The sequence below is a fragment of the Sceloporus occidentalis genome, unplaced genomic scaffold (genome assembly GCF_023333645.1).
Source record: "Sceloporus occidentalis isolate IW3139 unplaced genomic scaffold, rSceOcc1.0.p SCAF_4, whole genome shotgun sequence".
NCBI lineage: Eukaryota > Metazoa > Chordata > Lepidosauria > Squamata > Phrynosomatidae > Sceloporus > Sceloporus occidentalis.
The window spans coordinates 164,280,251-164,306,515 of record NW_028316984.1 but is presented as its reverse complement, the minus strand read 5'-3'; the positions used below and the strand labels follow the sequence as shown (position 1 = coordinate 164,306,515).

Sequence of the window (26,265 nt, the reverse complement as noted above, 5' to 3'; positions counted from 1 at the left end):
ATGGATGTGTCTCTCAATGGGATCTGAGGCCTCGTCCTCTTTTTTGGCCTGGGTAATTTGGATCTCAAGAGCATTACCCATCTTTACAACGTGCTCGGTGAAGGTCCGGATGTCGTCAGAGGGAGAAACTGCACCGGGCTCGACGAAATCCTGGGATGAAGGCTGGTAGTCCATCTCCAGGGAAGATTCCCAGTCACATCGGGATCGACGCCAGACATGGTGAGATTCGTCATCCTCCGAACCCAAGAGATGAATGACATCAACATCCGTGGCAATGGCCCTAGGCCGGTCAGTTATCGGGGCGGTGGTGTAGGGCTTGGAGGGCATCGACGACTTGCTAGTCATGAAAGGCTTGGCTGAAAATGTAGACAGACCAAGGCTCCTTTTATTAGAGTCGTGTGACACAGACATATAATATCTATCAGTCTCACTGTCGTAGAAATAATCTGTTTCAGGTTCCTCGCACGGAGACGGGGAGGCAGCACGGTAGACTTGTACCCGGTGGACAACACTCCACGGCATCAGTGTCGTAGAACAACGGTCGTCAAGAGAACTGGCTGGAGAGGCAGGGTCAGAAAGCGGCTCTTCCCCAAGGTGACGGAATGTCGGGAGCTGCCGTTTCCGAGATGAAGACGGCTGGGACTGAGGTTGAGGCTCGGCAAGGCCTGCGGGCTCCGTGGTAGCCTCCCTGTTAGCCGAGCCCTTAGACGTCGAGTGAGGGGCTGGCTCCTTGGTAGCCTCCTTATCGGCCGAGCCCTTGGATATCAAGCGGGGGGCTGGTGGCACCAGTTCGGAGGTCGAATGGTCTCAAGAAGGGTCTTTACGTTTAGAGGCTGAGTGGGACTCCGGGCGATCAGGATGGTGACGTTTGGAGGCCGAGTGATGGTGGTCCTCAGGGGAGAGGGTATGAGCCCTCTTGGAGCTGGAAGGCGCAGTGCCTGTCGAGGCCGAGACCTTTGCAGGAGAGGATCTTGAGGCAGAACCCTTCTGGGAGCTCGAGCCCTTCTGGGCCGAGGAACCATCCTTGGAGCCAGATCCTTTCTTTTTCTTGTCCTTCTTAGGGGGCCTGGACGTCTCTTCTGATAGTTTATCAGGCCCAACGTCTCTCTCCAGGAGTACAGGTGCAGACTCAGTCTGTACGGATTGGATTACGGGCTCCGTAGGTAGAGACTGACTTGTCAAATCGACAGCGGCCGGCAACGATGAGCATGTCGAGGATGCGGCGGCCATGGCGCCCGCAGTGAAGACCTTATTATAAATAGCGGCCTTCAATCGTGTCTCTCTGTTCTTTCTGGCTTGCGGGGTGAGAGATTTACATAGAGCACACGCTGCTGGAATGTGGGTCTCGCCCAAGCAAAAGAGGCAGGAGGAATGTGGGTCCTGCCCGGGAATCTTTCCCCCACAGACCGAGCACTTTTTGAAGGCCCCCAGGGGCATAGTGACTTACGAAACGTAGTCAAGTCAGTCCAAAGTCGGTAACGAGCCAGAAGGAATTGCCAAGCCAAAGGAAAAGACGCGAGAGTGGTCAAAAATGGTCCGTGGTCCGTTACAATAGTGATTCTAATCTGAGATTGAAGAGCGAAGTTCCCTAAGGCAGCAAATGCGGCGGAAAAAAGGAACTGGGGAAAGAGCAGGAAACCAGGGGCTTTATAAGGGATGGGCGGAGCTACCGCCAAAAAGTTTCTATTTGTTGCAAAGTGTACTTTGCCTAGTGATTCTAGAAGTTTCCAAAAGGTACTGCGCAGGCGCAGAACAACCCATTTGTATGATTCACAGAGACCACGAAGAAGAAAGTAGTAACTTTTTGCGCCATGGAAAGCGTGCCTTAGTTGCCACAGTAGCAGCTTTTCACCACTTCTTCAGTGCCGTGCATGTAAGCGCTGTGCTGAAAATGCTGTGTGAAGCCGCCTGCTATCTGGTCAGGTGGGTGGCATGCAGATGCCACACCCCCATTCTGTCCCAAGGCCAGCATATAATGCCGGTCTGTACAGCCTGTCAGTCAAGGATCTGTGGCTAGTAAAGTACAGTGGGCCCTTGGTATCCACTGGGATTTGCTTCCAGGATCCCCCGTGGATAACAAAATCCATGGATGTTCAAGTCCCATTAAATACAATGGCATAGCAAAATGGCTTCTGGTCGGTAATGGCGCCTGACCAGATGGGTGTTTAGGCAGCTCCGCCAAAAACCCATTGTTCAACACGGAAAACTGGGAGACAACTAAGCAGAAAACTCTCCTTGGTACAGAGACGGAGGGGTTCCACGGAGGGCCAGTTTCCTGCCTGATGGGGTGGGGGGTGGGGTTGACAATTTTTTGACCTTTGTATACCCCAAAGGTAGTTTGCTATTTGCATACTCTACAAAGGTAGAGTTTGCTATTTGGAATTTATACTTTTTTAAATATATTCAAGCCGTGGATGCTTGACTCCATGGATAAAAAAAATCCATGGATAAGGAGGACCGACTGTACAATTTTAAACCTGTGTCTTTCTCTATAAGTACATTGTAAGTCAAGAAGCTATTTTAACATTCATCAGAAAAATACAGTTGAGTGCATAATAAAGTGAGAACCAGCATGGTTTAATGGTTTGAGTGTTGGACTTTGACTCTGGAGACCTGGGTTTGATTGGCCAGGAAACCCACTGGGTGACCTTGAACAAGTCACACACTCTCAGCCTGAAATGATGACAATGGCAAAAATCCCCTCTGAACAAATCTTGAAAACTTGAAGGCAAAACAACAATATGTAATATAGATGTATATTTCTGACTGTTTTTAGCATTTATTTTGTCATGTCCTCCATTTTTCTTGAACGTCCCCCATTTTGAGCATGGCTAAGAAGCATGAATTTACATTTATATATAGAGGTTTTTAGCTTTTATTTTGTCATGTCCTGAGCTTTTCTTGAATTTTGAGCATGGCTAAGAAACATGGATTTATGTTTATAGAAGTGGTTTTTTTAGCATTTATTTTGTAATGTCCTCCATTTTGAGAATGGCTAAGAAGCATGAATTGACATTTCTAGGAGGGTTTGCAGCTTTTATTTGGTCAGGTCCTCCATTTTCCTTGAATATCCTCCATTTTTAGCTCTCAGAAGGTGGTGTTGGGGGATTCCTATTTGACTCTTTGGTCTTTGGTCTGTGGAGTCCCTCGAGGTTTAGCCTTGTCTGCTATGCTTTTTAACATCTACATGAAACTGCGGGGAGAGGTTGTTCAGAGTTTTGGAGTAAGGTATCCCCTGTATGCTGGTGACAGCCAGCTCTACCATTCCTTTCTACCTAATTCCAAGGAAGCTGTTCCTGTCCTAAATCAGAGTCTGGCAGCTGTAACAATAAGAAGAAGAAGAAGAAGAAGAAGAAGAAGAAGAAGAAGAAGAAGTAGTAGTAGTAGTAGTAGTAGTAATAGTAGTTTATTTATATTTCCCGCCCCCCACCCTTTCAGAGGTTCTGATTACCAGCAAGTATAAACCTGACCAGGAAGTGATCTATGACAACAGAACAGTAGAAAGCTCCTTCATTCCCAGATCACCATCCCCCCATACAGAACACAAGGTCTAAAGTGTGCCTAGCAGCGTGAGTGGGGCCAGATACCACTAGGGACACACCCATGTTTGTCATGGAAGACATGAATTACCACTCCTGACAGGGTAGCATGGATGTTGAAATCTTCCAACAGTATAATCAATGGAAACTCCAATACCATCCCTGAGAACACACCAGTTAGCTCAGGAAGGGAGACTATTAAGCAGCAAAGTGGGTGGTACACCAACACTAATCTGTCCCAACTATCCACTTTTAAATAAACACACTAAAACCCTTTAGACTGAGGGACAGGGCACCTGGTCAGTGGGATATTATTCCATTAGACCACTGCAACTCCACCTCCCAACCCCTCAGGTCTCGCCTGCTGTTGCAAAGGGAATCCTGGTGGGCAAAGCTGTGAGAAACTGAGTTTCACATCCAAAGTTGTCCATCCCTTTCCTAAGACGACTGTATCTAAAACTCTTCTCCACATTTTCTCAACTGTGAATAAGGGTATATCCACACTGCCCACTTGTAGCAGTCTGATGCTACTTTAACTATCATGGCTCCTTCCTAAGGGATCACAGAATTTGTAGTTTATTCAGGTGCTTGGAATTCTCTAGAACAATCCCCTGAACTGCAGATTAGAGATCTCTGATAAATAATTCTAATTACTCAACCAAACAATAAATTCAAGGGTCCACAGGACTGAACCATGGAAATGTATGTGGTATGAAAGTTTTTTTAATTGTGTAGTGTGGATAAAATCTTAGACATGTACTTGAAAAAAAGCTAGCATTTTCAAATAACAAATTCATTGGTAAACACAACTGCCACTCCGAATCTTCCATTCATCAGAGTACAGTGGGCCCTTGGTATCCGCTGGGGTTTGGTTCCAGGACCACTTGTCGATACCAAAATCCATGGATACTCAAGTCCTATTAAAAACAATGGCACAGTAAGAAGGTATCTCTTTCACAAAAATGGCAAAATCAATGTTTGCTTTGGGGAATTTATATTATTTTTCAATATTTTCAAGTCATGGATGGTTGAATCTGTGGATATAAAAATCAATGGATACAGAGGACCAACTGTAGTTGAATTCGGGGGAGGGAGCTATATTTTGCTAACAAAATGAACGTCCTAGGTGATTTGTGCACTTAAATGAATATTCTATTTTATTTTATGCCTCACCATGTTTATTTAACTGTTGCCTCCTACCAATATAACAACAGTAAGAAAAACAAAGTTGTTTATTAGTAATAGCTGTTCTTTGACTGTCCAAATAAGAGTGAAAGGACAAAGAATCAACCCAATTGACCCCCTATCCAACAAACAGGTGTATACATCCCTCTGCTCTTCTTCCAACCCCACCCCCAACACACTGGAAGATGTATGATACATACTGAAGGAAACTATAAAAGTAAAGATGTCTTTAATTTCCTTACCAAAGCAAACACCACGGTGTGGAACGAAAGCTTTACACGCTGATGCAATGGCCAGTTCAGCAGAAAGTATTGTCTTAATTATCAGATCCTCTACACTGGCCATCAGAGCTGAAAGGAGAAAGGAGGAAACACAAAAAGAACAAGAACCTTATTACAAAGAGTTGTTAACCTGAGATAATGGAACAGTCCACAACTTTAACAGCCATCTAAGAGAAAGCATTTGCAAGCAGACACATGTCAAAATTTTATGCACATCTTCAGAACACAAGTATACATGGACATAAGTACAATATAAATACCAAACATAAATTAAAACCAAATGCTGTAGTATCAAAGTATATTGTGAAAGAATAGACGTACAGGTTGCTTATCTGGAACTGTGTTTCTTCAGGTAGTCATATCTGATTTCAAACATATAGGCAACTTGTGAAGAACCTTGACTGGAACCTTTTAGAGCCAACTAGAATTTGGGTGGGAGTTCTGCCTCCATATTTCACAACATATGCTAAGGTGTGTCCCATGCCCTCTTCCCAGCTCCCATTCCACTCCTTAGAAAAATATCAGTGCAGAAGGAGGAGGATGGTTGTGTGAAATCACAGTTTTGAGAGAGGTGAGTTTGGGATACCTAATTCTGGCCTCAGCTTGAATGAAAAGATCAAGACCCTTCAAGAGATGGAGAAAAGGGTGGCTGAATCAAGATTGGTGAGGCCACTATGGAGTGATGAAAATGCAGTCTGTCTAGTCTTTCATGATCTTGGCCAGTACTTTGGTAATTGAAACACAATAGGAGAAAAGAGGTAAAGGAGATTCCTCCCCCTATATGGCATGGGAAGGAATTTATTTCCTAGGTTTGTTGCAAAACAGCCTAGCAGAGCAGTCTACAATTTCTCATGTTTGCTGGCCTCAAAGCCTCAATGTAAGAAGACAGCAATATCAAGAAGTCTGAAAATCTTGAGTACATTCATGAGTAACTGTGATATCCCAACTCAGTTCATTTCCATTTGCATGTTCTCCTCTCTTGTCAAATGGATTATCAAATCCAGGTTGTGGTGCTTAATGTGCCTGTCTCAGAACTGAAAGACAGTGTTTGAACAGAGTGAGATTTGATGCCCTACTGTTAATGGAGTACCTAGTTGTCTTGTCTGTCACAACATGTAATACAGAATTCATGTTAAGGGGGTCAAACTCCATGAAGGCCTGAAGATCACCAAAAGACCATGCACATTTACTGTGGTGACTATGTTCTGCAGATATCCACACAGTATCCATTCTAAGGCATCTGCAGTGAACTCTGCAACTCATCACTAAGGTGTGTATTGTTATACTTATGGAGGGAGAGAGTATCTAAAAGGAAAGTACCTGAAAGTAAACAAAGATTAGCTACCAGTCCTGAGAAACATCAAAATCAAGACTCAGCATATAGAAATGAACATCATCCATGGTCAGGGCATTTCCCAGAAGGCAAATGATCACTAATTAAATAGACACAAATCCTCCTCACATTTACTCCCACCTGAGGCCTGGCCATTCACCAACAGACCAACACACAGATTAACATGTAAATCATTTCCCCTCAGCCAAGGGTCACACAGTATATATACCCCACACACCTCCATGCCACCATTGTCTGAAGATGCCAGCTACAGATGCAGGCATAACATCAGGAATAAATTCTTCCAGCACATGGCCACATAGCCTGAAAACCCACAAAAAATTATTTAAAAGGAAGCCATCAGATATGTCCTTTTGGAAAGTCAGACATTCCTGGGGAAATCCAATTCTGGATTGTAGGAAGAAAGGAACCATGTTTATAAAGTATGAACAAGCAGAGATAGCAGAATGACCATCATCATCACTGTCATGATACCAAGATGTTCAATGGACTTTGAATAGCATGTCCAGTATGATGTCACTTTTGCCACTCTTGCAATTAAATTATGTGTCCAGTCATATAGCAAGATAACAGCTACTTTACACAAATCTAGTAATTCCTGTATGAGGTTGATGGATTGGTTTAAATGAGCTGTAACTTGTGTTACAAGTTCACATAAAGATGAATGTCCATCAGCAGATGTAGAGTGCATGATAGTCAACTGACAACAGAAGCCAAATGTCAATTGTAGAGATATACAGATATGCCACAAATCCTAAATAACAGCAGTAATACTTGGCACACACTTCATAAAAATACCAAACTGCAGTAGCCAGACCAAAGGGTAGAACTATTGATTAGAAAAAGATGGTGGTCTAAAGTGAAGAAAAGGTACCTATGCCACTGTATTCTACCAGAGAATACGACCCAGAACAATGGATACAAGCTACAGGAAAAGATTCCACCTAAACATTAGGAGGAACTTCCTGACAGTATGAGCTGTTCGACAGTGGAACTCACTCCCTCGAAGTGCGGTGGAGACTCCTTCTTTGGAGGTATTTAAACATAGGCTGGATGACCATCTGTTGGGAATGCTTTGACTGAGAGTTCCTGCATGGTAGGTGGTTGGACTGGATGAACTCAGTCCACCTCAATATTCTTGTTGATGCCACTGTCAATGTCTGAGAATGTGAACCTCCCTGATTGCACAAGTAAGTTTTTATTGCCACACTGTCTATGCAAATTTGTACATTTTGCAGTTTTATCAATACTTCAAAATGAACCAGAGCCAATTTCACTGCTCACATCTCTAATAAGTTTTTATGCATCATTCTCTCTGCTAACCTTCACAATGGGCTTTGCAGCCAAAAACATCAGCATTCATTGTTCTCAATGTTTTTTCTCTGGGGCACAAAAAACCCTCTCTGTGGAAAATCTTGTCCCTCAACCACCAGTTCTGATAAAGAATGAAAAATTTTTGTTATGAAATCTTGCCCAAGGCACCAACTGGATCATTGATGTCAACACACTTAGTACTTTTGCTAAGTACATTACATTTGCTGAGGTTCTCTAAATTAGTTCCTTTATCATATTCCTTATTTTTATTTTTCTCTCCTCTGGCAGGACAACATAAGCTTTTTCTGTGCCCGTTTGTGCACCAAAATGAGTTATTATTTTTATCAGATTCAGGTAACTCTTATCATTACTATGAATCCAAGATCCTCCAGACAGAGAACTGACCTCTTGAGAGCTAGCATAGTTTTTTTCTTGATCTTTTGTCTTCAGTAAGATGTTGTCTAAATAAGGATATAGATACACTTGTTGTTGCCTCAGATATGTGCCAAAACTTCAGTGAAAATTGTTGGAGCTGATGCTAGGCCAAATGGCACAGCCCTGAACTTTAAAAGTTGACCTTTGAATTCAAAATGGAGAAATCTCCTGCAGCCTGGATTCACTGATAAGTGTAGATATACTTTTCACAAATCTACAGATAACAATAACTCATCCAATCCCAAACTCTTCAAAATTGTTTGTAAAGTTTCCATTTTGAATTTTTGTACTAGACAAACAGATATTTTAGATGCAAAATTGGTGTGTATACTTTCGCCATTGTGTTTGGATACCATGAAAAATAAAGAATAGACTAGTCAGTCAGTCAGTCAGTCAGTCATCCTTTATCTATTACAGTGGATCCTTGTTATACGCTGGGGTTTGGTTCCAAGATCCCCCGTGTATAACAAAATCCGTGTATGCTCAAGTCCCATTAAGTATAATGACATAGCAAAATGGTGTCCCTAATAAAAAATGGAACATCAAGGTAAATTTATACTTTTTTGGAACATTTCCAAACCGTGTATGCTTAAATCCGTGTATAAAAAATCCGTGTATAAGAAGGGCCGACTGTAATATCTAATAGATGAATAGATGCCTGACCTCTTTTTGCACAATCTGTCTTTTTCTAAATCCTTTTGATCGTGGTGAAGGAAGAAATCTTCCTTTTGGTCTTTCTTGAAATTGAATTTTGCAACCTGTATTTACAATCTCTGACACATATTTGTCTGATGTTATGTTACCATAGGTTATCAAAATGAATACGTCTTCCTCCCACCAGTATCTTCCTTGAGCCAGTACTGTGACTTTCCAACGCTATAGGATAGATTTGTACCTTTCTTAAATTGCTGTTCATTCTGCTGTTTGATCTGAAAATCTGACCTGTTCCATTGAGGCTTGAAAGATCTAAAATCCTGGTGTCTCTGAACATGTCTTCCTCCATTAAAGGAATGAGAGTTATTTCTGTAAACTTTCCTGACCACTTTTCTCCTCTGAGTTGTTGGCAAGACTTTTTTTTTTTTTTTTTTGTCTTTTCCCTCTACAGTCAGCCCTTGATATCCATGGAGGTTCCATTCCAGACCCCTCGTGATGCCAAATACAGCAGGATCTCAAGTCCCATTATAGTTGGCGCAACTACATAAGTGCGGCCACATGCACACGACACCATTGGAGAGAATGGGGCAGGACCATCCATGGATGCTCCAAACCACAGATGGCAAGCCCACTGATATGGAGGGCTGACTATAGTAACACTTTACTCAGAGCCTTCTCAATTAGTTCCAGTCTTGTAATCAACATCCCAATGTCTCAGCCAAATCAAATGCTTTCCTACTGCAACAGCTGCAGTTGCCCTGGTTGAATAAGCTGCTGCATCATAACTGACATCTGCCACATACTGATGCAGTTTATCTAACCTGTTCAACAATATCTGCAATGAGCGGGCTCACATTTCTTCTGTGTCAAGAATATCTTGTACCCACAGCATCCTTTTTAATTCTGTAATTTTTTTTAGCTTGTTTTTAACCTGTTTATTGTTCCCAAGATGCCCCATGTATTAGAAAATCCATGTATGCTCAAGCCCCATTAAATATAATGACATAGCAAAATAATGTCCCTTATAAAAAATGGAAAATGAAGGTTTGACATTTGAAATTTATACTTCTTTGGAACATTTTCAAACCACGGATGCTTGAATCCATGTATAAAAATCCATGTATAAGAAGGGTCGATTGTAAATCCAAATAAGTAATACCTTTTAAATAAACTTTTTAAAATGATCTGAGTGGCGAAACAAGACTGCCCTAAAGCTGTGCGGTTGCTGCAGTCCTTTCACCCTAGTACGGCGCCAGTATGGTGCATTAGTGCCATCTGTACCACACCATAAAATCATAGAATTGGAAGAGACCATAAGAGCCATCCAGTTCAATATGAAATCCCTTCAAATACTTAAATAGGGCTATCATGTCACTCCTTAAACATCTCTTCTCCAGGCTAAACATACCCAGCTCCCTAAGTCTCTCTTCATAAGGCATGGTTTCCAGATCCATTACCATTTTGGTTGCCCTCCTCAGAACACACTCCAGTTTGTCAACATCCTTTTTGAACTGTGGTGCCCAGAATTGGACACAGGATTCCTCTAATTTCTCTAACTTTTAAAATGTTATTGATATTTTCATCGATTTAAAGGAGAGAGGGCTTACCGTCTGACTAGTTAGCAGGAAGTTAAGAAGTGAGGGGAGAGGCAACAGTTTTAACAGCTTGGAATTTTGAGAACCTGCCTGACCTGGTTGGCACAAGGGATAAACCCATGTGTCACGGATTGTTATCTTCAGCCTCAGAGAATGTTCCTCCAGATCCTGCTCATGTAGTGGACAAAAATGAATTAAAGAGAAGGCACTGGGGTATACATTGAGGAACAGAGGAGTAGCTTCTGCCGAAACTCTACTCAAGTCTATTCCAGCTGAGACTCTGGACAAAGAAAAGCCTATATGTGACAATCACTGAGACCACAAAGAACAAGATTCTATTATTTAGGGCCAATACAGATGGCCCATTAACGCCTGGGTGTTTTGGGAATGTGGTGCTTACATGCCACACACTTCAAAGTCACCTAGAAGCCGCCCAGAAGCCAGCCAGCTGCCCAGACATGGACGGCTTCAAGACAGGAAAGGTGCCCAAATTTCCGAGCCCAAATAGGAGCAGATCTTTTCCACTCATATTTGGGGGGGGGGGGGTATAGGGCAGATTGGAGCCATGGCATGTATTTGCTGTGGCCCCAATCTATCTTCAGCAGTTTCAAGCCATCCCTTCCTGGTGGTCTGTTCTGGTCCTTATTCATTTCAATTTGTCATCTAGAATAAGATGAGCAAATGAAATTCCCTAAGGCAATTAATCTTCTTAATGGCCTCAACAAATTATTGGCCTCAATAATGATACAAAAATATTTTGCTTTTCAATGACATTTGGGATATATTTTATTATACATTTGTTGAAAATATATAATAAAATATGCCCCAAGTGTCATTGTAAAGCAAAATACAGTGGACCCTTGTTATACGCTGGGGTTTGGTTCCAAGATCCCCCGTGGATAACAAAATCCGTGGATGCTCAAGTCCCATTAAATATAATGGCATGGCAAAATGGTGTCCCTTATAAAAAATGGAAAATCAAGGTTTGATATTTTAAATTTATACTTTTTTTGAACATTTTCAAACCGTGGATGCTTGAATACGTGTATAAAAAATCCATGTATAAGAAGGACCGACTATATTTACATGTTTTTGTATCTTTATTTTTTTAAATATTTTTCATACATGAATGTTGCAGCACTTTCTGAATATCTGCAGTTATATATATATTTTCATGCATTTCTGTGCTGAAAGACATAAACTACCTTAACTTCTAGAAAATGCCAAATGTTCATTACAGAGCCTGACCCCTGTGAGCTTGAGCAGAATAAAAATATGTCTTACTCTCAGACAACTTTCTAAAGCCATTCAGCTTCATAAAAATTTTATCTTCCCTATTATAGAACACCCCTCCCCATATTCAAACTTGCAAATAGATATATATTTAATATATCAATTTCTGTATGTCAGACTTTAATGAACACCGAAATAACTGTGCCTTGATCTGAAAAAACCATGTGTGCGCATGCATGTGCATGTGTGTTGTATAGACACCAATTCGCTATTGCAAAATTGAGGCCAATATCAAACAACACACATTATTCTACACAATTCATACTTTGACTTCCCCAGAACTTTTAGGTTTCCTCCTAACTAAATGAACTCTAGCAGACATGTCTCCTCTTTATCCTTAAATGAACATGTGAAATCCATAATTACAGGCATAAAATAAGAATAGAGAACCAGCACCTTCTTACACCAAACAAATATGTCAACATTAGTAGTGATGAGCAATCAATCCTAAGAACTCATTACTTCAAGGACAAACTGAAATTTTTATTATTAATTCACCTTGCTATTAATGGACCACATGAAAAAAAGAATTTCTCCTACATAGTATGGAATTCTTGGATGAAAGATATTAATTTAGAAGAATAAATCATAGGCAAGAGTGTTACTGCAAAAGACAGTCACAACTCCCAGGAGATGATGCCAAGCAGAAAAAGCAGGAACATATCAGAAAAACATATTCAGTCAAGAATGAAGTAATGGAATCCCTACTTCCATTAAAAAGGGGGGAGAGTCAAAAGTAAAGCAGCAGAGCTGTAAGAAAATCTTAGAGGAGAATTGAATGTACTACATCTGGTTATATCATCTATCAACACATACATTAGGAAAGATTTAGAGAAGGAAAAACTTGTTCTCTACTCACCAGTTGTATCTTTTCCTTCCTGTTTCAGATACCTTAACATTGCACTCATACTCCACTTGTTTCCATAATCCTCCACTTCAGGGTCATCACAACTAAAACCAAAGAAACAGATTTCACATTGTTGACCTCAGGATCCCTATTGCAACTCTACCTCAAATTTCTGTTTTAACCCTTAACTGTCTGCTTTTCTCTTTAATGCTTTTTGATTGATTATATGAAGTGCTCTGAACTTCTTTGTGAGGCAGCTTCTCTTGCCTAAATGGTAAATATAAAAATATCAATAATGGTAAAAATAAAATGGTAAATATAAAAACATCTGATTCCAAGGAAGCTGTTTTTGTACTGAACCGATGTCTGCTGTCAGTAATTGACTGGATGAGGGCTAACAAATTGAAACTTAATCCAGACAAGACAGAAGTGCTCCTGGTCAGTCGTAAGGCAGATCAGGGAACAGGGACATTGCCTGTGTTGGACAAGGTTACAGTTCCCCTGAAATCTCAAGCTCGCAGCTTCAATGTTCTCCTGGACACAACACTGTTTCAGCAGTGGCCAGGAGTGTATCTGCACAGCTAACACTAGTGTGCCAGCTGCGCTCATTCCTTGAGACATCAGATCTGGATATAGTGACACATGCCTTGAATACATCCCATTTGCACAACTGTAACACACTCTATGTGGGGCTGCCTTTGGAAACTGTTCAGAAACTTCAGCGGGTTCAAAATGCCAGTTAGACTGCTAACTGATCTCAGTATAGGGAGCATGTAACTCCCTTGTTGAAACAGCTTCACTGGCTACCGGTTTGTTTCTGGGCACAATTCTAAGTGATGGTCATGACATATAAAGCCCTATAATGCTTAGGTCCAGATTATTTGCGAGATCACATCTCCCCATACCAACTGCTAGATCTTCAGGGGAAGCCTTTCTCTCAGTCCCAGCACCATCACAGGCTTGCTTGATGAGGACACAAGAGAGAGCTTTCTCAGTGGCTGCTCCTAACCTCTGGAACTCCCTTCCATGGGAGGCTAGGCTGGCCCCCTCCCTGCTTGCCTTTCATTTGCAAGCAAAGACATTTTTATTTAGACATGCTTTTCAATATAATAATCATGACAAGGCAGTTTTTATATGGGGTGTGTGTTTTACTTATGTTTTTAACTTTTTGTGAGCTTTTATATTAATTTTATACTGCTTTAATTAAATGATTGTAATTGTTTTCAAATTCTTAATGTAAAGTTTTCAAAATGTTTTTTATCTTGTAAGCCCTCTTGGATCCCTTTCTGGGAGGAAGGCGGCCTAAAAATGAAATACAGTGGGCCTTTGTTATCCACTGGGGTTTGGTTCTAGGACCCCCCATGGATACCAAAATCCGTGGATGCTCAAGTATGTAAAATGGCAAATTCAAGGTTTGTTATTTGGAATTTATACTTTTTCTGAATATTTTCAAGCCATGGACACTTGATTCTGTGGATAAAAAATCCGTGGATAAGGGGGGCTGGCTGTAAAATAAAATAAAAACAAGCATATATACAATCATGTGGTTTTGAACACATGATTGTGAATACTTAAGGTTCAAGAATTTCCAAGCAAATGTAAGTACCTGACATAGTCACCACTCTTCTTGTTGACACTATAGTTTGTTAGATGCATGAACTGGTTTTTAATATTTTTTGCTCCCTGGTCATATCTAACAGTTGCAAACCTATAAAATAAGGACCAAGAATACGTCAGTCACTGAAACCAAAGGAGACCAATTGTTCCATCATGTTTTATTCAAGAGTTATTATTTCTTGCACCTATGCAAATAGCAAGATCAGGACCTGACAACTGACTTGCATGCTTCCTCCTCCTACCCATACCACAAATGTTCAGACTGGGAGCTGCTATGGTAATTTGAATGTGAGGTTTTTTGAGAGCAGACTCATTAACCAAAATAAATGGGGGGGGGGGGAAACCATAGTCATATAAATATGAGATGCTTTGATTCAAGCATTCTGCTTTGTAAGCAAAGAAAAGTATGGAAGAAGGAATGAGGAACAAGCTCGCTGCAATGTCTTTTGTCAGTTTCACCATTTAATAAATAAAAGCAAGCAAGAGAAGAAGCAATGTCCAAACTATCCATGCTAGCTCTACAAAGCACTTTCAACCATGTGTCATTGATCCTTCCCCTTCTCTTTAAACCTATTTTTCAGACTCACAATTGCTAGGAAGCATTACCTCTGCTGAAATATTACAATTCAAGAACCATTATAAGTCATTAGCTATCTGACAATCAAGCACATCAGGAACAACTACTTAACTAAATTTGGAGTATGAATCCTTCCAGAAACTGAACAACCCTGGGTAACAACATACTATTTCCTATAAGTCTGTCAGTATTCATGTGAATAGGATTTTCATAGTTTTTTAAATGTCAGTCAGACTTGGAGCATCTCATTCTAATGTCTCAGCAAATCTTCCAAATTCTAGCCACAACTTCAGGCTATTCTCTTTTTGCTTACCACTTCTAAACATCTACTATTTCTATATCTACTAAGGACATCCTTAACTCTGTTGTCTAGGAGACCAGCTGCAGCAGTCAGTTTTATCCCAGCCTAGCCAATCAAGACATTTTGTAGAAATACAAAATGCCTAAGTTCAGCATTGATCTGCTTCCTATTAAGAGGGAGAAGTGATCATGAGAGAAACTGCTGTTCCACCACCGCTTCGGTTACCTACATTCCCCACTGTGAAGGGCCTGCCAGAAAGGGGTTACTAAGAGAGGGACTGGGCTGCTGTAACAGGCTCTGGCCCCAAGACAGTCTATGAGGTAATGTGAATTCCTTGGCTCATAGTAAGTACCTGAATTCTTTGGAAACCACAGGAATCCAGCAGAGAAAAGGTAAATATCTCTGTGGAGCCAGTGCTAATTAGCAAGCAGGGCTACCAAAGGAGAGAGCACTAGGGGGCTCAGAGAACAGGAAAGCAGTGCCCTGTCAAACATTATGAAGTTCTGATGCCTGTTGTGCTGCCACGTTTATTTCCCACTCCCTCTCCTTTTTGGGCCTCTTTGGTTTGGTTTTCTGCTCAATTCATTGTGCTTCCATAAAAACAGCTCTATTTTTTCTTAACTCAACATAAGCACAACTACCAATGCCTACTGAAAGAGGTTTGGTGCCAAAATTGGTATTTATTTAAAACTTAACTTTTTTTAATAAATGAAATTTTCTCTTTGACTCCAAACAAAGAAAACCTGGCTTTGAAGACAAATACCATGAATCCTGTGCATGAGTGCCCCCTGCTGGTACATTATTCTTATCTGAAGTTCACACGCTCTCTTCAAACTCATCTACCAAGATAGGCACAGACTGATAAGACAAAAGCTTATAAAAAGAAGAGGCTACAGTTTTCACTTTCCAAGTTTATTTTTAACTGAGCAGACAACAAATAAATCCATGTGTCTTTGACCTTTATCCTGGCATACGACTATGTCATTTCCAATATATCACCAATACCCTAACATTAGGATAATGTTATTCGTTACGCCAAGGTTTTTTTGTTATTAACTGCCATTAAGTCAATTTCAAGGTATGGAAAGAGTATTAATGAGCGACCTCCAAGTCACCCTGCTCAGGTGTAGCAGACTCAGAACTACAACTTCCTTGACTGGGTTGTCATCTCTTCTTATGAACAGCCTCAGCTCAGTCATTTTGGCTTCTAGGGAGATTTCAGGCTTGGTTTGCTCTTGAACCCATTTATTTGTCTTTCTTGGCAGTCCATGGTATCCCTAGAATTCTCCTCCAATAACAAATTTCAAATGAGTTTATTCTCTTTCTGCTAGCTCTCTTCACTGCCCAGTTTTCACAAACATATGTAGAAACTCAAATTATTATGGCATAGAAAATCCTGACCCTGGTATTCAATTCTTGACACCTGAGTATCTTGTCTAGTTCCTTCACAGCTTCCAAGTCTTAGTCTTCTTCAGATTTCTTGACTGCAGTCTCCATTCTGATTAATGGCTGAGTCAAGATATGGAAAATCTTTATTTCAATGTCTTCATTGTCTACTTCAAAGTTATGTAAATCATCTATGATCATTATTTTTGTTTTCTTAATGTTCAGTTGTAAACCTGCCTTTGCAATTTATTCCATTACTTTAACAGTTTTTCCAAGTCTTTGCTATTTTCTGCTAACAGTATAATGTCATCCGCAAATCTTAAATTGTTTATATCCCTTTTCCCAGTTTTCATGCCTCCTTCCTCCAAGCCAAATCCAGCTTTATGAATATGTTCAACATACAAGTTAGGGAGATAGGGTGATAAAAATGCAGCCTTGTCTGACCTCTTTGCCAACTGGAAATCATTCTGTTTTTCCATATTCTGTGCTCATGGCCGTCTCTTGTCCTAAGTACAGGTTACACATCAGGACAATCACATGTGCCATGGTACTGAAATGTAAAACTGGATTTTTCAGTATCAGCTTCCAGCATCAATGTCATACATTCAACTGGCGCTAATTCTGATTCATATGAGATAGACAGACTATTTCAAAGACAAATACAATTGTTTGCAGGAAGGCAGAAAAAGTTTGATATGCCCCCATCCACTTTAAATTATAAGATTGTAATTGACAAAGGGTTCATCAACAAAATCAAAATATGAAAGTGCTTATAATGGATTTTTCGGAACCAAATAATGGACTGGCACTTATCCATTACATCAGGGGTAGGCAACCTTTTTGAGCCAGGGGCCGGGTTGCTGTCCCTCAGACAACTGGGGGGCCAAAGCCAGGGGGTGGAGTTTCCACCCTCTAGGGGCAGGGCCGCATGCTGGGTGTGGAGCTTCCACACTCCAGGGGTGGGGCCACATGCCCCCGGAGTGATAACAATAATAATAATAGTTCCAAGCATGGAAACTACTACAAAGCAATTCCAAAAAAAAAAAAAAAAAAGAAGCATGCTCACTGTCTCAACCCAGAAAGGCACAAGGTGCTGAGAGGGGATTTTGCACACACACACAACACCTGTCTCTCACACACACAACCTCCCCCTGTCTCTCACATACACCCTCTCTCACACAACTTGCTCTCTCACACACACAACCCACTTCTCTCTCACACACACACACACACCAAACCCTGTCTAACACACACAACCACCCCCTCTCTCACATACACAACCCACTTCTCTCTGTGTGTGTGTCTCACACATACACACACACAAAACCCATCTCTCTCACACACACACACACAACCTCCTTCTCTCTCACACAACCCACTCTCTCTCACACACACAACTCACTTTTCTCTCTCTCATACACACATACACAACACATCTCTCTCTCACATACAACCTCGCCTTCTCACACACCCTCTCACACAACCCACTCTCACACACACAACCCACTTCCCCCCCTCTCTCTCTCACACACACACACATACATACACAACTCGTTCTCTCTCACACACACACACAAAACACACCTCTCTCTCTTACACACACACTGCTCTTACACATACATACACACAACTCCTCTCTCTCTCTCTGCCCCTCCTGCTGTAAAAGGAGGGGAGGCCCCTCAGAGGCCAGGAAGGAGGCAGGGGACACCCGCGCTGGCATCCTTGCCGGCTCTTTCCCGGCTTCTGAGGGGCCTCCAAGCCCCTCAGAGGCCAGAAAGGAGGCGGAGGACGCCCGCGTGGGGGTCCTCGCTGGCTCTTTCCCGGCTTCTGAGGGGCCTCCAAGCCCCTCAGAGGCCGGAAAGGAGGCGGAGGACGCCCGCGTGGGGGTCCTCGCCGGCTCTTTCCCGGCTTCTGAGGGGCCTCCAAGCCCCTCAGAGGCCAGAAAAGATGCGGAGGACACCCGCGCGCGCGTCCTCGCAGGCTCCTTCCCAGCTTCTGAGGTGCCTGCGTGAGAGGCCCAAGGTCCCGCGCGCCTGCCCTGTGGGGCCTTTGCCGGCGGCAGGACCGAACAGGGATCGGTCCCAAGGGCTCGGCGGGCCGCATGCGGCCCGCGGGCCATAGGTTGCCTACCCCTGCATTACATGCTCGGGACAATTCTCATCATCATCTGAAATTAGTACTATTGGAGCAACATTGCACTTCTTTCCATGGTTCATTACACTTTCCATTTTACTTTCCATATATCACTGCATACTGTCTCCACATCTAATAAACACTAGTACACATGCCTGGCCTGGTATAAAGAAAGCTATCTTTTTATAGTATATAGAAGTCTCTTGCCATTTTGACAGATATCAAAGAATAGCAACAAAAGAAGCTGAAATCAAGTGGAAACAGAATTATGAAAACTCTCCCTTTGTGCCTATGGTCAAATTCAAGAAAGATTTTTAAAAAGCTGATAGTGAGAACCTCCAGGTTTACTACTGCCACCTGAAGGCAGCAAGCAGGAAAATGCTTTTCATTCATTAGTATGACATTCCGTACTTCCCATCACTGCTGAGAATGCTTTAATTTTAGCCAGTAGCTGCCCTTAAATAGGACTAGAGATCACAGAAAGATGAAAACCGCTAGAGGTTCACTTGAAGTGAGAGAAAAGGATACCCATTAAATATTTCAAAATATTCATAATTCCCAAACTCTTGATCAAAGAGCTAGGATATCCAATAGGTGTCATTATTCACCTTGCCTCATAATCATGAATGAATACCCATTCAGGGTTCACAAACCCTGAACTAGGAGAAGTACCTACCTGGCCAGACCTTCCTCATAGAGGTAGATGATAAGGGGATCATAAGATGTCACCAGAACATAAAGCCGCACATCAAACTTGAAGTCTGAAAGGAAGCAACAGTGATTAGTAGCCACAAAGTGTTGAGAAGCTAAAGCTACTCAGGGTAGGGGGAAATGAGGATGTTATTTCCAAGAGTCACCTCAGGGTAACTACCACAGAATGGCGATTCTTTGGGTTTAGATGACACGATTATACAGTATCTATCATAGAAAAATACATTAAAAGCAGACAAGAATGGCTATAACTCAATAGCTTACTAAACCTTTTAAATCTGAGAGAAAGAGATCTCCTAAAGAAAAAGTCAACTCAAATACAAACTTACCATCTATGAGTAAGGGATTGTTGATGTAGCGTGAGACCAGGATGTTCTCTTCAAGGGAAATCTGATTTGGCTACAGAACGACACAGAAACCACAGTGGAGTGAAGATCTAAAACTGAACTGCTGACTTCACTAAATAACTTTCTCCCGTAACTGCTTCATGCTAAGCAAATGTTGTGATGAAAGCTGTTATCTTTTCTATTCAAAACAATGTACTGCTCAATGCAACGATGTTAGGGTACAGAATACTGTACAGAATACTGAAACAGGACAGAGTACTGTTCAACAATTGACCACTGAAGCCTCAAGTTGCATATTTACTAGCTGATCTCAGTTAACCAATAGATGTGTTCCTGAGCATTACTTTTTAAGCAAAAATTTAATGCTAGTAGATATAACAAAAAAGAATAGGAATAGGTTCCTACACCACAAAGTACAAGAGCAGTTCAACTTGTTTCTGCAAACTTTGAATTCAAATCTAACAATATGAATGTGTCAAAAGGAACAATGAAGTCAAATAAGCCTTGCATAACTAAACAAAAACATTTGAACCTCCTGGAGACCACTTGAAAACTTCATAGAAAATATATCCATCTTCTCTTTTACCAGCTTTCACTTTTCCTACAATTTTCATTTTGTTGACCAATTTCTAGATCTATGTTTCTTTAACATGTTGTGGATAACTGGTGAGGTGGACTCATCTTTTCTCCCTTTTGCTCTCTCTTTTGCTGTTCACACTTGTTCAGTAAGGGGTTCTGGAGGCAGCTGCTATTTACCTTGCTTGTTGTGAGCAGGGACACACCGCACAAGTAGGAGTGGTCTGGATAGATTCCTGCTCTTTCCAAGCTCAAGCTTTTTAATGCTTAGAGAACCTTCTCTTCTCCAGGCTAAACATATTCAGCTCCCTAAGTCGCTCCTCACAAGGTATAATTTCCAACCATATACATTACTGTTTCTGCAATTGCATTCTTTAGATCTGATACACTTTATCTATTGTTCCTGTGTTAAACAGCAGCTGCAAATAGCTTATAATAAAAGTATTAATCTGACGATAACCTCCTAGAAGAGAAAGATAGCAGTCAGATAACTGGGAAGTCTTGATATCCTGGTTTATGCTAGTGGTTTGTGTTTTGGTAAGCTGAATACAGTTCTCATATCTTGTTGTCCCTCCTCCTTTTCCCCCACATCTCTTTCCTTTGACGATTGTTTGTTGCTTTAGGCATAAACAAAGACGTGAATAATTTCTGCAATTTTTAAATACAGACACACTTCAGTTAACAAAGTCTCTAACAACCAAACTCCTTTTTATAAAGTCTTTTTATGCCCATTAACCTCCCTTTCTCCTCATCCTTTGTTTACCTGAATTGTTTATAGCAATATCCACATTGGGAGAATGGTAGAAGAGGGCTGGAGAAATACAGCTGTGTCAGCTTGCTGCAACAAATCTGGGGGAGGCGAATAATGATAACCAAAAATAATAATTCTTCCCTGAAATGCCCCTCAAGTGCCCTCTAAAGAGTATGAGGGGTATTTCCACCATGTTTGGGGAGTCCTCAGGACAATTAGACCCTGGAGAGGCCCTTTTTGAAGCAGAAAGTGAAAAGGGACTTCAAAAAAGACTTCTCCACAGCCTGCGCCACCCCAAGCCACCGGGGAGGGGAGCGACCCAGCGCCGAGGAGGACTTGCCCTTGCCGCCCAGCTCGGCGTTTTTGGAGGGAGGGAGGAGTCCGGTGAGAGCGGCCCTCCTCCTTAAAGCCGGCTTCCCAGCCCACCACTGACGCCTGCGCCACCCCAAGCCACCGGGGAGGGGAGCGACCCAGCTCCAAGGAGGACTTGCCCTTGCCGCCCAGCTCGGCGTTTTTGGAGGGAGGGAAGAGTCCGTTGGATGTACAGCGGCCCTCCTTAAAGCCGGCTCCCCGGCTCCCCAAAGGGAACGCCGCCCACACACCCACGCCATCGGGCAGGAGCGGCCCCAAGAGACTCTGCTCGCCGCTGGAACGGCGCTTCTCCGGAGGGGAGGGGCTGGTGGGAGCGGCCCTCCTTAAAGCCGGCTCACCGGCTCCCCAAAGGGAACACCGCCCACTCACCCATGCCACCGGGCAGGAGCGGCCTCAAGAGACTCTGCCTTGCCGCTGGAACGGCATCTTTCGGAGGGGAGGGTATGGTGGGAGCGGCTTCCCCAAAGAGGACGCCGCTCATGTCTCTACTCCATCAAAGAGGAGCGGCAAGGACTGTAGTCCGCTCCCGTGTTAGTCCCAACCCACCGGGCAGGACTGTGTGCTGTGGAGAGGAGTGTTTGTCTTTTGGATGCCAGAAAGTAGCAGGGCATGATTGGGATATCCTTTCCCTGCGATTATTGCTGTACGGTGGAGGGTGGAGAAGGCTATGGAAGGGAAGAACGGTTCGACCGGGGAGGTAGAGGGTGAGCATCTTGGTACGAGCGGGGCTCCTATTGAAGTAGTGTGGGGCAAGGGGAGGTATGGAGGTAGGAGAGTGGACCAGCGTTACAGGGGAAGGCGAAATCGATGCGTAATATCCATCTCTCCTTCCTGTCCCCCTCCTAACCAAGAGGACCTGAGGGTCATTCCAACCGTGCCACAAACCCTGTCTCTGCTCCTGTGCAATGCCAGGTCTATTAATAACAAGTCCCACATCATCCACGATTTGCTACCTGATAGCAATTGTGACCTGGCTTGCATTACTGAAACCTGGCTTGGGCCTGAGGGGGATGCTGTGTGGGCGCAGGCCCTCCCTGCCGGGTTTTCAGTGAAGCACCAGTCCAGGTTAGGTGGGCGGGGGGGGGGGGTGTTGCCTTGGTACATAAGAACACCTTGTCTCTCACCAGGAACCACATCCGTCAAACTTCCTTTATCGTGTGTATTTACTTGACCCTGAAGGACAGGGACAGTCTAGGGATTTTGTTGGTGTATCGGCCACCCCGTGCGCTAACAGACTCCCTTAACGAGCTGACACAGCTAGTCGCGGAGCTGATGCTGGAAACACCCAGGCTACTTGTCCTGGGCGACTTCAACATCCCCTTCGCGGCCAACTATATTCCATCCGGTGCAGCTCGGGAATTCATGGATACCATGGCGGCCATGGGCCTGTCCCAATTGGTCTCGGGTCCGACGCATTTTGCGGGTAATACACTTGATTTGGTCTTTTGTACGGATGCGGAAAATCCGTGGGCGGAAATAACTAACATTTCCGCCCTGTCATGGACGGATCACTTCCTGGTGGAGGCAAAAATCAAGGCTTCTACCCAGATCTCCCCCGGGGGTGGTGGACCTATTAGAATGGTCCACCCTCGAAGTTTGATGGAACCCAAAAGGTTCCAGGAAGCCTTAGAGGGGCACATGGTTGGAAATGACGGCGACTCTGTTGATGCCCTGACTGGTATCTGGGATACCGGGCTCTCTAGGGCTATACACAGGATCGCTCCCAAGCGCCCTCTCAGGCCTGCTTCCAAACGAAAGCCCTGGTATACGGAAGACCTCCGGGCGCGGAAGCGGGTCCTGCGACGGCTAGAGCACCGCTGGCGGAAACACCTACGCTTAGCCAACAAGGCTCTCCTAGACCGCCTTTTGGAGGACTACGGAGAGGCGATACGAGCAGCTAAGAACTCGTTCTATGGTGTTCGCGTCGCGTCCGCGGAGTCACGTCCAGCAGAGTTGTTCAGGGTAGTCAGGAAGCTAACTCAGCTCCCTCCTGCCCTGAACCAGATCCTTGAACCTTCAAAGGCCTGCTGTGACCAATTTAACAACTTCTTCGCGGATAAAACCTCTCGGATAAGCGAGGGTCTTAACGCTGGCATTAGGGCAGAATCTAGAGTAGAGGCGTCCAGAGCCTCCGTGGACTCCATTAAACTGGATCAGTTTGAGTCGGTTAGTACCGATGATGTGGACAAGATCCTTGGAAGTGTTCGGAAGACAACCTGTTCTCTCGATCCCTGTCCCTCATGGCTAGCGGCTCAGGGGGGACCGGTGATAACTTCACTGTTACACCGGATCATCAATACATCTCTCAGGGAGGGGCAATTTCCATCGAATCTAAAATTGGCCATTGTAAAACCGCTGCTTAAAAAGCCCTCCCTCGACCCCCTGATGCATAATAATTATCGGCCAGTTTCGCTTATTGCCATTTCTGGGGAAGGTGATCGAGAGGGTGGTTGCAATCCAGCTTCAATCGGATCTTGGATGAAACGGATTATCTGGACCCATTTCAAACTGGCTTTCGGGCGGGCTACGGGGTTGAGACGGCCATGGTCGCCTTGGTCGATGATCTCCGTCTGGGCATCGACAGGGGAAGCGTGTCCCTGTTGGTGCTCTTGGACATCTCAGCGGCTTTCGATACCATAGACCATGGTATCCTTCTGGAGCGCCTGGTAGAGGTGGGGATCGGTGGCACTGCGCTCCAGTGGTTCCGATCCTACCTCTCAGGGAGGTTCCAGATGGTGCAGCTGGGAGACGTGTGCTCCGATAAGAGGGCCCTTACATCTGGGGTCCCTCAAGGAGCCATTCTGTCTCCCATGCTTTTCAACATTTACATGAAACCGCTGGGAGAGATCATCCGGAGACATGGGGCGCGGGGTTATCAGTACGCTGATGACACCCAAATAGTCTTCTCTATGTCTCCGACTGATGCAGTGACTGGGGATGGCGTCTCTCCTCTCGTGGCCTGTCTGGAGTCGGTAATGGGCTGGATGAGGGAAAACCGACTCAGTCTGAATCCAGAGAAAACGGAGGATCTCGTGATAGGTTCCCCCGGCCCGGGAATGGCGGTGGTTCCACCTGTCCTGAACGGGATCACGCTTCCTGTGAAGGACTCCGTGCGCAGTCTGGGGGTGCTCCTTGATTCGTCACTCCACCTTACATCTCAGGTGGAGGCGACGGTCAGGAGCGCCTGTTATCAGCTTTGGCTGATTTGCCAGCTGCGTCCCTACCTGGGCCGGAGGGACCTTGAAACGGTAGTACATGCTCTGGTAACCTCTCGTTTGGATTTCTGCAACGCGCTCTACATGGGGCAACCCTTGTACCACACCCGGAAGCTACAACTAGTGCAGAATATGGCAGCCAGACTGGTTACTGGTATATCCAGAGCCAGTCATATAACACCAGTGCTCAAAGATCTGCACTGGCTGCCTATTCGCTTCCGGGCACAATACAAGGTGTTGGTTATCACCTATAAAGCCCTAAATGGCTTGGGCCCAGGATACCTTGAGGACCACCTCTCCCCATACAATCCGCCCCGCACTTTCAGAACATCTGGGCAACAGCTATTGAGGGTTCCAGGGGCCAGATTAGCCTCCACATCAAGGAGGACTTTTACCATCTCGGCCCCGACCCTCTGGAACTCTCTGCCCATTGAGCTCCGCTCGGCCACCTCCCTGGTCCAGTTCAAGAAGGAGCTGAAGACTCTCTTGTTCACACAAGCATTCCCTGACACAGGCTTTAATTAGTCTCTTCCCCCCCTCTATGTCAGCAGTGACATGCTGGCTAGAATGTTTTTAATGTATATGCTTTTAATGTATTTGCTGTTTTTATTGTATGTATTGTATATGATTTTATGTTGTACACCGCCCTGGTTCATAGAAGGGCGGTATATAAATAAAATTTTTATTATTATTATTTTATTAAAATTTCCAAAGAAGCCCCCAAAATATGGTGAAAATGCCCCCTGTTCCTTAAAGGGCATTTGGGGGCAGTAAATTGTTTGTTTTTTCACAATTGGGCATGATGGGGTGCAACCCTCCAAAATCCCTTGGGGAGGTAGCCTTCCACCCAACCAAGGCATACAGGGTAAAATCCAACACTATGTTACACTAGAGAAAATTCTGAAGGCACAAGAGAACAGAATTGCTTCCCTGCCCAGTTTGGTGACTGAAACAATTTTGTCAGCAGGAGAACTGTACTGAATACCACCCATGACTTAAATAGTAACACAAACAAAACAAATATAATGTACAACATTCAAGCAAGCTTGATGGAGAATTTGTTCTACAGTGTGCCTGCGTACTTATAAAATCATAGAGTTGGAAGAGACCGCAAGGGTCATCCAGTCCAACCCCATTCTGCCATGCAGGAACTCTCAATCAAAGCATCCCCAACAGATGGCCATCCAGCCTCTGCTTAAAGACCACCAAGGAAGGAGACTCCACTACACTCTGAAGGAGTGTGTTCCACTGTCGAACAGCCCTTGCTGTCAGCAAGTTCTTCCTAATGTTGAGGTGGAATCTCTTTTCCTGGAGCTTGCATCCATTGCTCCGGGTCCTAGTCTCTGGAGCAACTTAAAACAAGCTTGCTCCCTCCTCAGTATGACATCCCATCAAGTATTTAAACAGGGCTATTATATCACCTCTTAACCTTCTCTTCCCCAGGCTAAACATCCCCAGCTCCTTAAGTCGTTCCTCACAGGACATGGTTTCCAGACCTTTCACCATTTTAGTCACCCTCCTTTGGACACGTTCCAGTTTTTCCACATCCTTTTTAAATTGTGGTGCCCAGAACTGGACACAATATTCCAGGCGGGGCCTGACCAAAGCAGAATAGAGTGGCACTATTACTTCCCTTGACCTAGACACTATATTTTTACTGATGCAGCCTAAAATTGCATTGGCCTTGTTAGCTGCCGCATGGTACTGTTGGCTCATGTTCAACTTGTGGTCTACTTGGACTCCCAGATCCCTTTCGCACGTAGTCTCGTTCAGCCATGTGTC

The 26,265-nt window shown here is 43.8% G+C and overlaps 1 protein-coding gene across 4 annotated transcripts in view; it reads right to left on the bottom strand.

Annotated features, from left to right (window-relative positions):
• The window catches only part of TTLL5 (tubulin tyrosine ligase like 5), a 295,829-nt gene that overhangs the window by 244,355 nt on the left and 25,209 nt on the right, over nucleotides 1–26,265 (bottom strand). For all 4 annotated transcript variants that reach the window (XM_089522251.1, XM_089522253.1, XM_089522249.1 and 1 more), the window contains exons 8-12: nucleotides 19,552–19,621; nucleotides 19,188–19,272; nucleotides 14,104–14,205; nucleotides 12,510–12,601; nucleotides 4,967–5,074 (exon numbers count right to left, since the gene is read on the bottom strand). In XM_089522251.1, coding sequence (XP_089378377.1) covers nucleotides 4,967–5,074; nucleotides 12,510–12,601; nucleotides 14,104–14,205; nucleotides 19,188–19,272; nucleotides 19,552–19,621 — 457 coding nt within the window. The remainder of the gene's footprint in view (nucleotides 1–4,966; nucleotides 5,075–12,509; nucleotides 12,602–14,103; nucleotides 14,206–19,187; nucleotides 19,273–19,551; nucleotides 19,622–26,265) is intronic.